Source organism: Cibotium barometz, chromosome 46, assembly GCF_041138505.1.
Source record: "Cibotium barometz isolate CiBa-2024 chromosome 46, ASM4113850v1, whole genome shotgun sequence".
NCBI classification, from domain to species: domain Eukaryota; kingdom Viridiplantae; phylum Streptophyta; class Polypodiopsida; order Cyatheales; family Cibotiaceae; genus Cibotium; species Cibotium barometz.
Genome location: NC_141091.1, coordinates 30,762,196 through 30,777,908, shown reverse-complemented (window position 1 = coordinate 30,777,908; position 15,713 = coordinate 30,762,196). Strand labels below are relative to the sequence as shown.

The following is a 15,713-nucleotide window of genomic DNA, read 5'->3' as shown; positions in this document are numbered from 1 at the left end:
CAAACATTATCATAGGAGAGTATGATTTCAAAGTGTGATTATAAGGAAGATTTGCATTGTTATAATGTATCATTAGGCAAAATTTAGACTAAAAAAGAACCCTCCTAGAAATGCCATATCAGCTCTCTCTAGAAAAATGCGCTAATGGTTAGATTTTTACAAATTAAATCAAGTTTTTTCAGAGATTGCACATTAGGATTATACTCTTCGGATCTTTCCAATGATATATGATTTCAAAGTGTGATTAAAAGGAGGATTATGCATTGTTATAATACCTATCATTAGGTAAAATTTGGACTAAAAAAAGACCCTCTAAGAAATATAATGTCAACTTTTTCTAGAAAAATGGGTTGATGGTTAATTTTTTTATATATCAAATCAAAATTTTCCATAGATTGTAGATTATGAATCTACTCTTTGAGATATTTCCAATGATATATAGCATGATGGGCAGAGTTTTCATATACATATAGAGAGAGAGAATGATTTAGGGAACTTTGCATAGGACACACACATTGAGCGAGGAACAGGCTCTGCTCCCTTTCAAGAATTTATTCAGGAATAATCCACGAGCTTAGCAAGCTAGAATCAAAACAACAATGAATACAAAAGCAAACATGTATGCCGATGTAGAAACCCAAGCTGGAGTTGATGTCGAGGCACGAGATCTTGATGCCAAGTGCACCATGGGGATGACCTAGAAGAATCTCTCATCGGGCTAGTACCAAATCCCAATCCAAGGAATCCCCAAGCTTGTAAACAAGGTACATTGGAGATTCGTGAAGATGACATAGTTTATGTTGTTCAATAGTAAACTCAATGCCCAATCCGGAGTAGAAGTAGTCCATAAAGAGATGCCACAGAAAGGCACATATACCAGATTGGGACAACGGCTGCAAGGTAATACAACAATTTTTAGATAGCACACAACAACACTAGTCGATGGCAGTAGGTATACGGCTCATATGAAAAACTTCCCATCATGCTATATATGATTGGAACGATTTGTAATCTACAATCTCCGGGAAAATTTGAGTTGCTTTACAAATAATTAACCATCGGCCCATTTTTCTAGAAAAAGCTCACATGGCATTTCTTAGAGGGTCCTTTTTGAGTCCAAATTTTGCCTAATGAAAACCTTGTACTTGTTTTTGGATTAACATGTTGTAACAAATTTGAGCTTGTCTTATTTCTGTATGTTCTCCCCCACTATCTTTGCACATTTTTCTTATCCACTTGTGTAACTATGTCACCCTTGCCACTTTACATGGTAGAGCTACTATGTAACTCTAGTGTAGAAGCTATGGTGGATCATGGTTGTGAGCAAAAGTAGAAAGAGAGAGAGAGAAGCTTGGAGAGAGACAATGATTACACGACTCCATGCTCTTATTGATTGACTGTGTTGAAGATTCACCAAGTACATGCTTTTGTAGATAAGTAGCCTTATCTTTTGACCCATTCAAACACAGAAGAGAATGACACATGGCAACTTATCTTTTCCATTGCTTATGGCATACACACTTATCTTCTCCATTACTTAGGTCATACACACTTATCTTATCCACTCTAAGAGTGGTTTCACACGTAAAGTTACACACACAAATTTAAGTCCTTTTTAGAGGTTGTTCACATAAAACAGGTACACTAACATGAAGCTCCAAAATACGCAACAACCCTTCCACCAACCTTGAATCACTTAAATCTCTCTCTCTCCAACATGCATCTCAACAACATGGAGCTACCTCTTGTCTTGCCCCATCTTTGTTGATCAATTTTCCTTGGGGAAAGCTACTTATTTGAATTTGTTGTTGCTCCATAATATTAATAGCACCCACTTGGAAAAAGAGGAGCTAGCCATTCAATAGACCCCTCTCTCTCTCTCTCTCTCTCTCTCTCTCTCTCTCTCTCTCTCTATATATATATATATGTGGGTGTGTGTCTATCAAAAGTTTTCCTCTCTCAAATTAAATTGGACACAATTGGTCCATTTAAGGCTCTCCGTGTGGGCACATGTACATGCCGATTTCTACTTTATTCTTTATAAGAAGTAATTTTTTCAATATTGACAGCTGCTTATACATAACCTTTGAGTGCGTTAGTTCCAATTAAATTTCTCTAACACTGTACTGTAGCACTTATTACTCCCTACTTTCAGCCTAGCTAGGATATGAGAAGTTGATAACATGCTGGAGCCTTATCTCCAGGAGTTGATAGCATGCTAAGTAGTAAGGGTTTTTGTGTCGGTGAATCTGATTTCTACTTGTCCGGTGCTAACGATGTCTCGCTTGGAGAATGGTGGCGGGAAGTTGGAAGCCATAGCCAGGGCCCACTGTAAATATTTAAAATAGGCTGATTTTGGACTCCAAGTCCTGGCTTGAAACCAGTTGTTGTTGTCAGTGCTGTACGTGGAGCGGAGATGTTTCTTTCTCTCTATAGACTGCGTAGAAAAACTTTTCACGTAGACATCCAACAAGTAAGCTGTAAAAGTACCTTGTCTACTCTCTTGTTGCAGTGGTGATCTTCTGTAGAAAGGAGATGATATAGCTGCATGTAATAAGCAAAGATACTAGAGGTAGCCTGTTGTATACGACACGGGGTGCTTGGATAAATATCCGACGCTTTATGTAGTCTTGTCAGAAAGAATGGTGTAAAGACGAGAGACAGAGAGAGAGAGAGAGAGGGGAGGAACTTGGAAGCGACGAGCCAACCGGCGAGTTGCGTACAAATGTGAGTTGTGTTGAGGCTGGGAGTTACGATGTGATTGTTAAAGAGGAGGATGATGGGATTGGGTTCGACGACATGGTAGGAAACACGTCTCCAGCTCATGAGAGCCGGCCCGTAAGGGGTTCTCTCTCACACACACTCTTCGTGTACTGCAACGAAGCAATCATATGAGTAAACAGTGCAATCTTCCTACTCGTGCAGATATTTTACATACAGCAGCAAGCTGCGGGACTGCTCTCTTCGTGGCAGCTTCTCATCTCAGTGATATCTCTCATCTGCGGGCTATCTCTAAATCAGACTTTCCAACCTTTCAAGAAAGGGCCCCCTCTCCGCCCTTCCATTCCCTTTTCCCTCTTTCTCTCATCAGTCATTTCCGCCTTTGCTCCACAGCAGTCTTGATCGACGTGGATTGCATCTCCTCCTTAAGTTTTCAGCAGCCTTTTCGGCTACAGCAACGCGGAAAAAAACCCACATTAATAACGCCCGACTTCATGCAGTAGTAATACTGGGTTCTATCAATCGTCTTTCAACACGCGGAGCCGTAAATGTCATATCCACACCACGATTGGCCGCTTCTATAAAACTCTTGTTTTGCCAAGAGGTTGCGTGCTCATTGGACGTTCAAGAAATCTATGCCTGCAATGGATGATATCGCTACTGCCAATTGCTTTGCAGCAGCTACAAAGGTGCTCCTAGCAAGCGCTAGCATCTGTATCTTCTTGTTGGCAATATGTGTTAAGCTCCTATTGTTTTTTCATGCTTATTGGTGGTGGCCTCGTCGGATCACGAAGGTGATGCTGAAGCAAGGCGTCACAGGGCCAACGCCTCGCTTTATGGTGGGTAACCTTGCCGAAAGAAACCAGATGAGAAAGGACGCCGTCCAACACGACATGGACGGCGTTTCGCACGACATCGTGAGCCGCTTGATGCCTGACTACGTTCAATGGTCGCAGAGCTGTGGTACTTTAATTCCTTTCTTTATTTTACTAAGGTGTTCTAGCTCGTTATAATCGAAAATTAAGGTAAGTGTGCTGCACCACTAATAGGTCTTCGCTCGCTGATCGTCGCAAATTGTTGATGAATGATTCTTTCTTGCTAGTAATCACCGAATGTTATTGTAATCACGGCTACAGTTTGATCTGTTGAAGGCCATGGGACTCTTGTCATGAATGGCTAAATTAGTTGTCTCCATTGATCCTCTCTATGGTCAGGAAAGCAATTTCTGTTTTGGTGGGGCGCAGAACCTCGGTTGACTCTCTACGATCTGGACCTTATCAAGGATCTGTTATCGTCGAAGCATGTGCAATGCTTGGGAAGGTCCAAGTTGCAAAGAGATGGAGTGAATGATTTCATAGGGAAGGGGTTGTTGATGGCTAACGGAGACGCATGGGCGCATCAGAGGAGGGTCGTTGCTCCTGCGTTTCAACTCGAAAAGCTCAAGGTAAAACCTATTAGCATTCAAATGTCTAGATGATATGAACTTGACGTCGTTGAGGGCTGCTTGAACATGATTGAGGTGCTATCAATCCTTGATGTTGAGGGCTGCTTGGTAGACACTGACGAGCATCCTTGATGCTATCGTAATGGTGATCATGGGGGCTGGCGGGCCGCACCTAGGGCCAAGTCGGACAGATGGTAGATTGCATCTCGCAAATGTTGGAGCAGTGGAACCTGCTTCTGAATGACGGAAATGGCTCGGTAGAGATCGAAGTTGGCAAGCACATAAGCCGGCTGGCGGGAGACATAATCGCCCGAACCGAGTTCGGTAGCAGCTATGAGAAAGGCATGATAATCTTCACTAAGCTCAATGAGCTGCAGAAGCTCTCCACTCAGTCTGATCATCACCGAACACGCCGGCATGGCCGCAGGTCAATCTCTCATAATCTCTTATCGTCTTCAACTTTTTGTATGTGTAATTTTGCCGATCACCACCAACTTAAGCTCTCAGTTAAGGGGAGTGATTGAGTAAAACTAGAGTTCCCCTAACATCAGAGTTGCACAGGCCATATAGCTCTCTCACACACGCAGGACATAGCCGGTGAAATCAAGAACGTCTTCATATTATCTTTATTATGGAGTTGCTCTTTTTATACATGGAAGATGATGGACATTGTCATGCTCAGCAAAGCAGCACGAATATCTGCATGGAGAGCACCTTCCGTCCCAGTGCGAGGATCTAGCGAGGTTTGTGGCATGCCTTGAGATCCGTCATCTTGGAGGTGAGATGCAACAACCCCAACAGAAAAGGCAAAGGGAGCACGGTGCTTGCCCGGATGAAATACGGCATTGATGGTGATGCACAACAATAATGTGGCTATGCATGTTGAAAGAAGGCATCATCATTGTCATGGGCAGCATGCACTTGTTCATCGCCTTGATCTCCTATGGTTTGTCCGGCTACAGCTTCATGGAGAAGCTCGTGCTCCCCAGGGTGAAAAGGTGTATATATAGTGATGCACAGAAGGATAGAGGTCTTCTTCTTGACCCGTGGATAAGGTCTTGGCATCACTTGCAGCACGACAAGCATCTGATAGCCTTCGCCATAGCTACCCGCATGATCTTCTCCGAGGTGGGCACCATCAGCATGAGAGGCCATCGCTTGTGAAAACAAAGTTTTAATACGTTTGAGAGGAAAATTGATCGCAACCACTCCATTTGCGACAGGAGATTTCCGTTTTTTGGTTCGTGCCCTCTATAGGGTTGTTTTGCATCATCTTGAACATCTTCATCTCCATCTTTGGGCAGGAGGGTCTCCCTAAACCCTAAACCCTTCAATTTGGGACTGTTGCAGGTCGATGTCTGCAGATTGGGAAATTGAACTCTTATGGTCCTCTACTTTTCCTTGCCATAGGCAGGAGGATCCTTCGCCTCGATCTTCATGCCCATGCTTGGCTGTAGGTTGTATTCTGCATCTCCTCTTATGGGCCATCTTGCAGGGGCTCAGATGCGCACTCATTTGTTCTTTTTTCCCCCTCGAATTCAGGGTTGCAGAGTATCTTTGTCTGCAAATTTGGGTAGCAAATCACTATCTTGTTCATGCAGGGTTTCATCTCGCCACGTTGATTATAGCAGTTCCGTTCACCGGGGTGATCCGCTCCATCATAAGGGGTGGAAACCGCCAATTTCTTGTGCAGGGAGGGCTGAGAAGACAGAAGGGAGAGCAGGCCGGGAGCGCAGAAGCCGGTAGAAGGGCCCCCACTAGGCACACAGGACCGCCAGCCTGATACCATGAGGAAAACTAAAGTTTCCCTAACATCAGAGTTGCACAGGCCATATAGCTCTCTCACACACGCAGGACATAGCTGGTGAAATCCATATTCTCTTTATTATGGAGTTTCTCTTTATACATGGAAAATGAGAGGTTGCATGTTGGGGGTTTGTCACATAATCGGTCTCAATTCCAACGGTGATGGGGTCTGCGTGTGACCCCATCAAGCCAATCCAAAAGAGCATTCACGGTTACACCACCTCTTCATCATGCACTGAGAAGGAGATTTGGTGTTGATGTATGCAATTGGATCAAATAAACCCAAAAGGCTAAAACCACAAGGGCTAGGGCTAGGTTGACACATGTAAGGTTTTCCTGACCATGTTCATGTATTTTTATCTAGAGTGCTATGCTCTAGGCTTTCGCATGCCTATTCACACTCCCGCTTCTTTAGGAATGGAGTGTAGTGTAGCTCTAATACCATATGAAAATTCCATTAAGGCCTGGCGCGCATGCGTGACCCCATCATAAGTCACCACCCAGCTGCCCTAAAAGATCTGCTCGCAAATGTCTAGCTCTACTACCACAAGAAAATCCATAAATGCTTTTCTTGCGTGCATTATAAACCGCCTCACAAAAGATTGAAGGGAATCGATTTTTTTTTTTATGGTTATAACATCTCTTGATCGTGCACTTACAAGTTTTGTTGAATGACACAAGTCACATTTGCCCAACAATGAACACATTTTTTCTTACATAGTACTGCACAATATGAGTCCCAAATTTTAAAACACATTGACTAGTTGATGAAGGATCGAGCAAGTGGAAACCTTAGAAGAAAAGGGTGACATCGAAACCTTAGGGAATAGGGAAAAAAGGCATTTGACGCATGGAGTGGGCCCTAGAATGTTCTGGAAATCTTGTGCTTTGCGATTCTTGATTGTGAGAGCTATATAAGTAAAGGAGGATGTAAAGAGAGAGGGAGAATTCATTGGGTAATGGGAGGGGAAGAGAGGGGTGAATCGTGCGCAAAGAGGGAGAGGGAAAGGCGGAGACAGTCTGATGGGAGGAGGGTAGTGAAGGTCGGGGGGGGGGGGAGAGAGAGAGAGAGAGAGAGAGAGAGAGAGAGGGAGGAGGGAGAGACGGTTGGATGGGAGGAGGGTAGTATAGGTCGAGGGGGGGAGAGAGAGACCATCCAATACACCTGAGGGAAGGTAAGCTGTAACCTTACAATATCGCACCCATTAATTAATTAATGGGTAGTGAGCGTGAATACATACCTCCTTCATAGAGAGTTGAAAGTAGAATTCTGGGGAAGAGGTCTACTATATGCCATATATACAAAGCATCCCAAAGTTGAGCATGTGAGGATTGTGGAAGGGTCACAATGCCAAGAACAGTGAGTTGGTGATTCTAACCTAAACTACATGTGTGCTCGTGGCAAGGTGCAATCATGTTTAAGGATTCCCTTGACTTGTGTCAATTCTACTCCTTTATGATATTGACGTCGAAGTGTGACATTGCACACACTTCCAAAGGCCTTGGCTGAGTCTTTGGTCTACTATAATGTTCACATGAGAAAAAATTCCACAAAACATAACTTAGAGCCTCAAAATCTTGAAGGTTTTTGTTGAGAAATGTCTTAAATTTTGTAGATTTTCTCATTAAAAAAATAAAAATCAACAAACATTTTGCATATCTATTGTATTAAGGAGTATAATTTGTAGGCTTTTTGTAAACATTAGTCCATTACTTGAGCTCATGACTTCAAAGTATAGTGATTCAAGTGCTCCATTAAATATTCAAAAATACACAAATTAAACCATGAAGGCCTTGAGGTTTGGGTGTCTAGGTCTTTATAGCTGTACAACTTGACAACTCCCACATGACATATAATAAAAGCTAACCATTGTAGAACATTGTTGAATTATTATTGCGACTATTATATACATATATACAAGAATTAGGATTTTATCCTTCTCTCATCCTTCTATGCGCAAGGTTGGAATTTCTCAAATCCTTCCCAAATTCAAATCTCAAAGCTTATAATTGCATAGGGGGTTCTCACTTTAAAAAATATCAAAGATTAAGGGAGATTTGTTGACCAACTAGCTTCCCTTGCTGAAATTAAAGCCTCATAATTTTACCTTTAAAGTAGCATCTATTCTCAAAATTTGAGCTAGGCATCCGATGCTTGGATAGAGGGATATTTTATAGCCCAACCTTACAAATCACCTTGAAATTTATTCACTATCTTCACATTCTGCATATTTTAGTGTCCTCTTTTCACTGTGTTGAAATCCACCCTTAAAATTCACCTTGAAATTATTCACTATCTCCACATTCTGCATATTTTAGTGTCCTCTTTTCCATTATGTCACTAAACTACTAGTCCTTTCCTTTTATGTGCAGTATACAGAAGTTAAAAATGGAAGTCGAGGCGGCACTTATGGCCATCATTGAAGCTCGTCGAGATGCGATCAAGATAAGCCGTAGCCCATGCTATGGCTACGATTTGTTAGGGTTGATGTTGTGGGAAATTGAGGTAGCAAGTAATGAGAAGAATCCCTTCCTCTACACCTCAAAGCAACTTTTGGACGAGTGCAAGACCTTCTTCTTCACAGGCCATGACACCATCTCACTCCTCCTCACATGGACCCTCATGCTGCTCGCCTCCAATTCCTCCTGGCAAGATCGAGCTCGCATGGAAACACTCGAGCTAACCCAAGGCAACCCACCTGACTTTGACATCCTAAGCAAGCTGAAAGTGGTAGGTACATGTTGATGAGTGACAATTCATTCAATCTTTTCTGTTATGCTACCCAATGATTCTTAAACGATAGTGATAACATTAATCTAGGCAACATCTAGTCAATTTAAAGTGCTAGGTACACTTGCTAATCAAGAATAAATGTTAGGAGGTGCCTTTGTCATATTTGCATGGTGGGATAGCATTGGATCCACCTTGAAGGACTACTCGTTGAAAAACTTGTGTATCATTTTATGAGGGCCTAGCTCCAAGGTTTCTACACTATCCACTCCACCCCACATGTTGCTTTGTAATACACACATTTTAACAAAAATGAATACTTTTAGATGCCACTTTTCTAGTGGGGGAAGAGGGTGGAAAAGTGCGCTTGAGGGAGAAGGGCTTGCTGCACCATATTTGTGGTGATACTGACAAAAAACCCCTCTTGATAGTTTTTCTAGTCTGAGTTAGATATTTCCATCTCATTGTCTCATCGTATATCATGCCTTGTAGTCAATAATTTTTATCTTATCTTCACATGTACATATTGAATAAATCTTAAATATTGAAGATAATATGAGTTTAAGGAAAATGGGAAGTATTTAAGAGTCAAGATAATGTTGGGCTTCGTAGCAATATATAACAAACTATATAACAAGGTAGCATTGGTATAGTCCCAACTAAAAGCGATTAGATTCTATTACATTGAAATACATAATTCATATTAATTATTAGAAAAAGTAAGTAAGAGAAGTTTCCCACAAACGATCGAGACGACGAAGCTCAGAGACGAGTCTGACCCCGGCTCGAAAAACAAACAATTTTCCCACAAGGGGCTTCGTTAATAAACAAATCCCCATGGGGTGCTAACAAAGACATATTATCTCGATCTTTGGGCCTAACAATTATCACAAGTCAAGTTCTTACCGCAAAGTGACGAGCCAAGGCGTAGCAAAGGTCATCGATATTGCTTGATTTTGCTCGACTGCCATCACGTTCTAGATGATGCAAGGAAGCTTGCCCAACAGCAGTGGGCTAGTGCACGGCGTAGGTAGCTATGAGCAATTCCAATCTGAAGACCTTACATGGATAAATCAATCGGGTTCTAATGAGGCTCTAAAGCGCAAGGCTAGGTCGGTCTCGATTGAGGTGGAAGATGCTAGTAAAAAGCCTAGGGATGAGCAAGCCAAGCTGCAGATTGATGATGTTACCCTCGATGATGGCATGTGGGTCGAAGAGAATGAGGATGAGGAGGTTCCTGATGAGGACCCTGCTGCTATTCATGATGTTGTTCTGGATTTTCTCGATGCACACAAAGAATCCTCTAAGGACGACTCTGCAGTGGAAGTGCAATTACCTGCAGGTGAGTTCTGTAAGCTGGTTACTAAGTATAAAAGTAAAGGTGCTATTATTTTCTTCTCGAGTCGGCCGCCGAGAGCTTTGGAGGTTGCTAGGTGGCTCACTATAGAATCATGGATACTGATTCCAAGCCTACCTCGATTGCCTATGTGGGTAAAGGTTTCTCTGAGGTGCTTTTCATCAAATCTGAAGCACTTGGGAAACTTCTTGCCAAGAAGGCAATTTTCTTTGCAGGAGAATTGGTTTATCCTCTCCCTTGGGCTCCTATGGAAACTTGCAAGGTTAGCATCCAGACTGAGAGGCCAATTTGGATGGAGATCATGGACCTTCCAAACATTTTACGACTCATTATGCACAAGATGGTGGAATCTTTGGGCAAGGTGCTCTTTTCTTATCCAATTACTTCTATGCTCAGGAACAAAGTATGTATTCTATGGCCAGTTAGTAAGGTTAAGCCTTCATCTCTCAGGATGGTTGTACCTAGCATGGGTCCTATGGTGTTTAAGCTGCGTTGGGTCCTATGGTGTCTGCTTTCACTGTGGTAGTATTGAGCATCATCAGAAAAAATGCCCCAAATTGGTTGGTGGGAATCAGAAGCCCTCTTTTCTTGCAGTAGCTAGGTCTAGAGCTAATTTTACAGGAGGTCCAATGTCTGGCGGTAGAAGCAGTGCTCCACCATCTCCCCATTCTATTCCCTCTGTTAAAGGGAAGGAACCCATGCTTCCTATTCACGCGCAACATGCACATGCAGACCATCCAAACCCTTCTAATGATGGTTGGATCACTCCAAAATCCGAGAACCATCTGCGAGGGTCTCATTAAACAAATCCTTTACTCAGTTTTATACTGGTTTCATGGTAGATGCTTTGGGGCTGCTTGCGGGGGGCACAATGCATTTGATTCTGAAATCATTGCCAATGATATAGACGATCATTATCTTGGTATTGCTATTCGCATAGGGAGTTAGATATTGTAGTCGTCTCGATAGGTGTTACATTTTTCACAAAGAAAAGTGGTTGTCACATGGGTTGGACCTTCATGTTAGTAATTCTCTGCTCATATTTGATCACAGACCAGTGGTTCTCTCTCTTATTGAGGCTGACAGGTAGCATTCTCTGGACAAAAAACCTTGGAGGATTAGTAGGGACTTGTTAGCCTCTAGATCCTTCCTGCACTGGATGCATGAATGTGTCAGCAATGTTTCTCTTAGTGATGTTGTAGATTGGGATAATTTTGCAATGCTCCTTCACATGAAAGAATCTACCTAGGGCAGCAAAAGAGATGGGCTGAGAGATGTTTTGGTGATCTATCCTGTGTTGATGCTGCTAAATTTTTTGCAAATATCAAGTTCCATAGACCAAGGGCCGGGATCAAACAGTTAACTATCCAAGGTCAGATCATCTCAGACCTAAATGTTATTGGTCGGGCCCTGACTGATCATTTTAAAAGTGTTTTCGCTCATGATAGCACCCTAGATGTTTCACCCCAAAGGAAGGTAGCCATGCATTGGCTTCTTGATGGTATTCCTTCTTAGCTTACTACGGCTGGTAAAGGCGCTCTTGATAAGACTTTAACAGATATGGAGCTTAAGTTGGCCTTCAAAAACTTAGACAAAAGAAAGCTGCAGGATATGATGGGATCTCCAAAGAAGTGTTACCAGAATGCTGGGAGGGTATTGAAGGCCGCATTCTTATGCTTTGCAATCAAGTTTGGGCTAGTGGCATGATGCCTCATTCTTGGGCTCAAGGAACCATTGTGCTTTTACCTAAGCAGGATATCTGTTTTGAGATTAGGCATTGGAGGCCTATATCCATAATGGGCTTTATGTACAAGCTTATTACTAAAATGCTTGCTAGGAGGTTAATTCCGGTATTAAAGAAATTTCTACACCCGTTGCAATACGGCTTTATTGAAGGTAGACAAATTAATCATCCTATTTTGAACGTAATGTTTGCCATTGAATGGGGAGCCCAACAACAGTATGATTATGCTCTAGTGCTCCTGGACGTGGAAAAAGCCTTCGACAAGATAGCTTGGGATTTCATTCAGATGACTCTCACCAGACTTGGCTTTCCTCCTAAATTGTGGAGCATTATGTCCTTTCTCTCTGAAGGTAAGAGTTCGAAGATTGATTTGGTGAAGGGACTGACAAAAGAGATTCCTTTGTTTAAAGGTGTGAGACAGGGCTGGCCTCTTAGTCCCTGATTGTTTGCTCTAGCTACTCACCCTCTTCTAAACAAATTGCAATTCATATCCTCCTGTGTACTGCTCAAGGGCATGGAACTTCCTTGTGGCAAACATTTTTTGGGGCAGGCCTTTGCAGATGACCTGTTGTTGGTATTGCAGGCTAAAACTGACTATGTTCAATGTGCTAAAGCGCTCCTTGAAGCCTTCTCACTAGCTGCTGGTGTCACTTACAACTGATCCAAGACGAAGTTGGTGTCCCTTCAAGGGAAATCAATTGGGGTGGGAATATCTCCCCATCAACAATGTGCCTAGATTCTGGAAAGAACTAGGAAAATATAATGGGTTGGCACTTCTTTAATGGCCTATGCACGTACATCTCAAGGTGGTGCAAGCATTTCTTCAATCTCTCTACATTTACTTTTTGCCTTGGGTTAGATGGAAAAAATCCAATCTGAGGACTTTGGAGCAATGGCTGAAGAGGTTCTTCTGTTTTGGGGATGTTATGCAGCCTGCTATGGCTTTAATCAGTTTGGGACATTATCTCTCTCTAAAAGTTATGGGGGTCTAGGCATTCTCAACCTCTTCAGACATCTATCCTCAAGAAGGGCGGTTATGCTTAATCATTTCGGGTTGCAGAATGAGCCTTGGACCTACATATTGCATTCACACATTATCAAGCTAAAGATCAACAAGCACCCCATGCTTAGGGACATGTCAGTCGACCAAGTTCTCCTTTCCAAGTCCATATTAGTGTTTAAGTTTGATGGTCTGACTGATGTTTTCTTAAAGTTTTGGGTTTTCATCTTATACCAAATTTGGCACGGGAGGAAACATATTATGGGAAATTCCTTAGGAGATGAGCACCTTATCTGGACAGGATGCATAGAGCAGGATATGAGGCTGTTATGGGGCAAGAGATGGACAACTCTGAGGGATATTCGACTTCTCACTTTGGAATCCTGGAAACATTCGACTGATTTATCCTATAGACATGGAAGACTCATCACCGGTCTGCCTCTTGGCCTCGAGAGTCAGTGGGATGCCACGCAGCAAGCTTTAGCCAATATTGATTGGCACTGCAATACCTATTCTTCAGATAGGTTTAGAGATTGGAGGGTATTTGGTGGTTGCCGGCATAAATTGAGTAACAAGAAAGTCTATCGTAAACTAGCAGGCGGAGGCTCCCTTCGCATCAAAGGCAAGAAAACATGGGCGTATTCCGTGAGTCCCAAGAAGTTTGGTGTTATTCTCAATTCTCTATGGGCTTTGCCAGTTCCTTTATTTATTTGGAAAGTCCTAGCTGATTGCTTAATGACAGGTGAAAAAGCTAGGAAGAGGTCTATCTCGGATGGTTTGTGTTGTAGATGTCATACATGGACTGAGTCAATAAAACATTATTTTTGGACGTGCCATCATAGTGCTTGCATATGGAGGGATATCCAGAAAATAATCAAAAGGGCGCTAGGCTTTTCTACATCACTCAAAGATTGGGTTTTGGGTGATTTTCATGTTCTTGCTGAACCTGTGCAAAGATCTTTTTTGGTTCTAAGGCTTGTGGTCCTCCGTGAAGTGTGGGACTTGCGTAATCGCATTTTGTTCAAAGGGGTCAATGGGAATTTCTATCGGTCTGTTGTTAAAACAAGATTGTCAGTCAAGGTGGAAAGGATGGGTACTTCTAAACCTCTTCTTCATAATTGTGCAGTCATTTTGGTTAACCTCCTCAAACATATGTAATTGGTGGTGTTTTGTTGCTTTGTAATTGTCTGGTATCTCTTTTTTCGGTTTACATTTGGGCTTTGATTTTGGGTTTATACTTTTGTATAGTTTCCTATTTTTTGGTAATATATAGATTTCGTTTCCAAAAGAAAAAAAAAGACATGTTATCTCAACTCTTCTGGTATCGACCTTGTACACGGATCAATCATTGTGAATGGTATTGGCAACCGAAAAAAAAATGAATTTCTAGTGTGGTGTCTTTTAATCTTTACCTCACTCACACAAACAGTTCATCCACCGTGTAGTATGTACCAAATGAACTTGTGAACGTGTAGAAGGTAGAAGGTCTCACCGAAGTGAGGAGATAAGTAGCATTAAGTATCCCTTATTTGCGAATAGTAGCTTAACTATATGAGATCGCAGCCCCTTACGTACACACTGCACAGTCTTACACTTATGTCCCCACGTATACATTTTCAACTTCAAGGCCCTTACACCCTTGCTTACACAGTCTTACACGATACTTCTCTCAGTTAGTTATACACCCTTACACTTGCATACTAGCGGCAAATGTGAGACTGATGTTGATTATTGTTATGTGTGTACCTGCTGTCAAAGCAGTGTTAATACTGAGGCTAAATGTACGCTTGAGATGGTCGATGAATCTTGTATAACGTGCAGGTTGAATGTTGATTTGCTATTGGAATTTGTTTTGTGTGCGCAGCTTGGCATGATATTGTTCGAATCGCTGAGGCTGTACACTCCGGCAACGCTGCTCGCGAGGCAGGCGTTTACGGACATGAAAGTGGGGGACTTGCACATACCCAAAGGGCTGTCGGTGTGGGTGCCGGTGCTGGCGATCCACCACGACAAGTCCATATGGGGTGAGGATGCGGACGAGTTCAGGCCGGAGCGGTTCGCGGCGGGAGTGGCGAATGCATGCAAGCATCCCATGGCTTACATGCCCTTCTCCTTCGGTCCCCGCAACTGCGTCGGCCAGAACTTCGCCATCATGGAAGCCAAAGTCGTCCTGTCGATGCTTCTCTCCCGCTTCAGGTTTCATCTATCGCCCCATTACAAACACGCTCCTGTCTTCGTTCTCACTCTTAAGCCCAAGCATGGCGTCCCCATCATCGTAGAACGCTTGAATCATTGAAAATAAGCACTATATACATGTACATGGTTAGATAAAAAAGCTCTCACTTGTACTTAATGGAAGCTATATCTTGTGGTGGTGTGTCCATCTGGAAGAAGTTTTGTGGTAATAATGCTTAGAACTTTCTTTATGATTCTTTCTCCTCTGCAAGTACGTGAAAAATCCACGTTTTCATTTCAATCATACATAATGATGATATCATTCATACTCTCCATGCAGATGTGTGGCAATCATAGTTTCCAAGTCTATTAGCATTACTATCCATTTCTCTCTACCATGCCTTTCTCCCTAGCATCATGCATTGAACAAAGGTTCTCTCTCTCTCTCTCTCTCTCTCTCTCTCTCCCCCCATCACCCTTTTTCTTTTTCCATGGCATGCATTGTGAACAAAAGCTCTCTCTCTCTCTCTCTCTCTCTCTCTCTCTCTCTCCACCTTGTTTTTTCATCAGATGAATTCGATCCACCTTCTCTCTACTTCTTTCTTTTACGAAAAAAACAAGGTTTTGCCAAGTGGAGTTTATGGCTTAATCTGCAAGCATCTTTTGTGAAAGAGGCATGTTAAAGTTTGTTGTATGGTCAATTGATGCACGATTAACCTTTTAAAAAAACTTATT

At 42.5% G+C, this 15,713-nt stretch overlaps 1 protein-coding gene across 2 annotated transcripts; it reads left to right on the top strand.

Moving 5' to 3' along the window:
• Positions 1-3,117: 3,117 nt before the first annotated feature.
• LOC147612112 (cytokinin hydroxylase-like) lies at positions 3,118-15,230 on the top strand. Of its 2 annotated transcripts, XM_086783991.1 has the most exons (6): positions 3,118-3,410; positions 3,516-3,684; positions 3,936-4,165; positions 4,342-4,592; positions 8,345-8,702; positions 14,668-15,230. In XM_086783991.1, the coding sequence occupies exons 1-6, from the start codon at positions 3,357-3,359 to the stop codon at positions 15,097-15,099; spliced, it is 1,494 nt and encodes a 497-aa protein (XP_086640117.1). In that variant the 5' UTR covers positions 3,118-3,356; the 3' UTR covers positions 15,100-15,230. The 2 variants fall into 2 exon arrangements, with proteins under 2 accessions (XP_086640117.1, XP_086640116.1); XM_086783990.1 differs by having other exon boundaries at positions 3,118-3,684.
• The last annotated feature ends 483 nt before the right edge of the window (positions 15,231-15,713 follow it).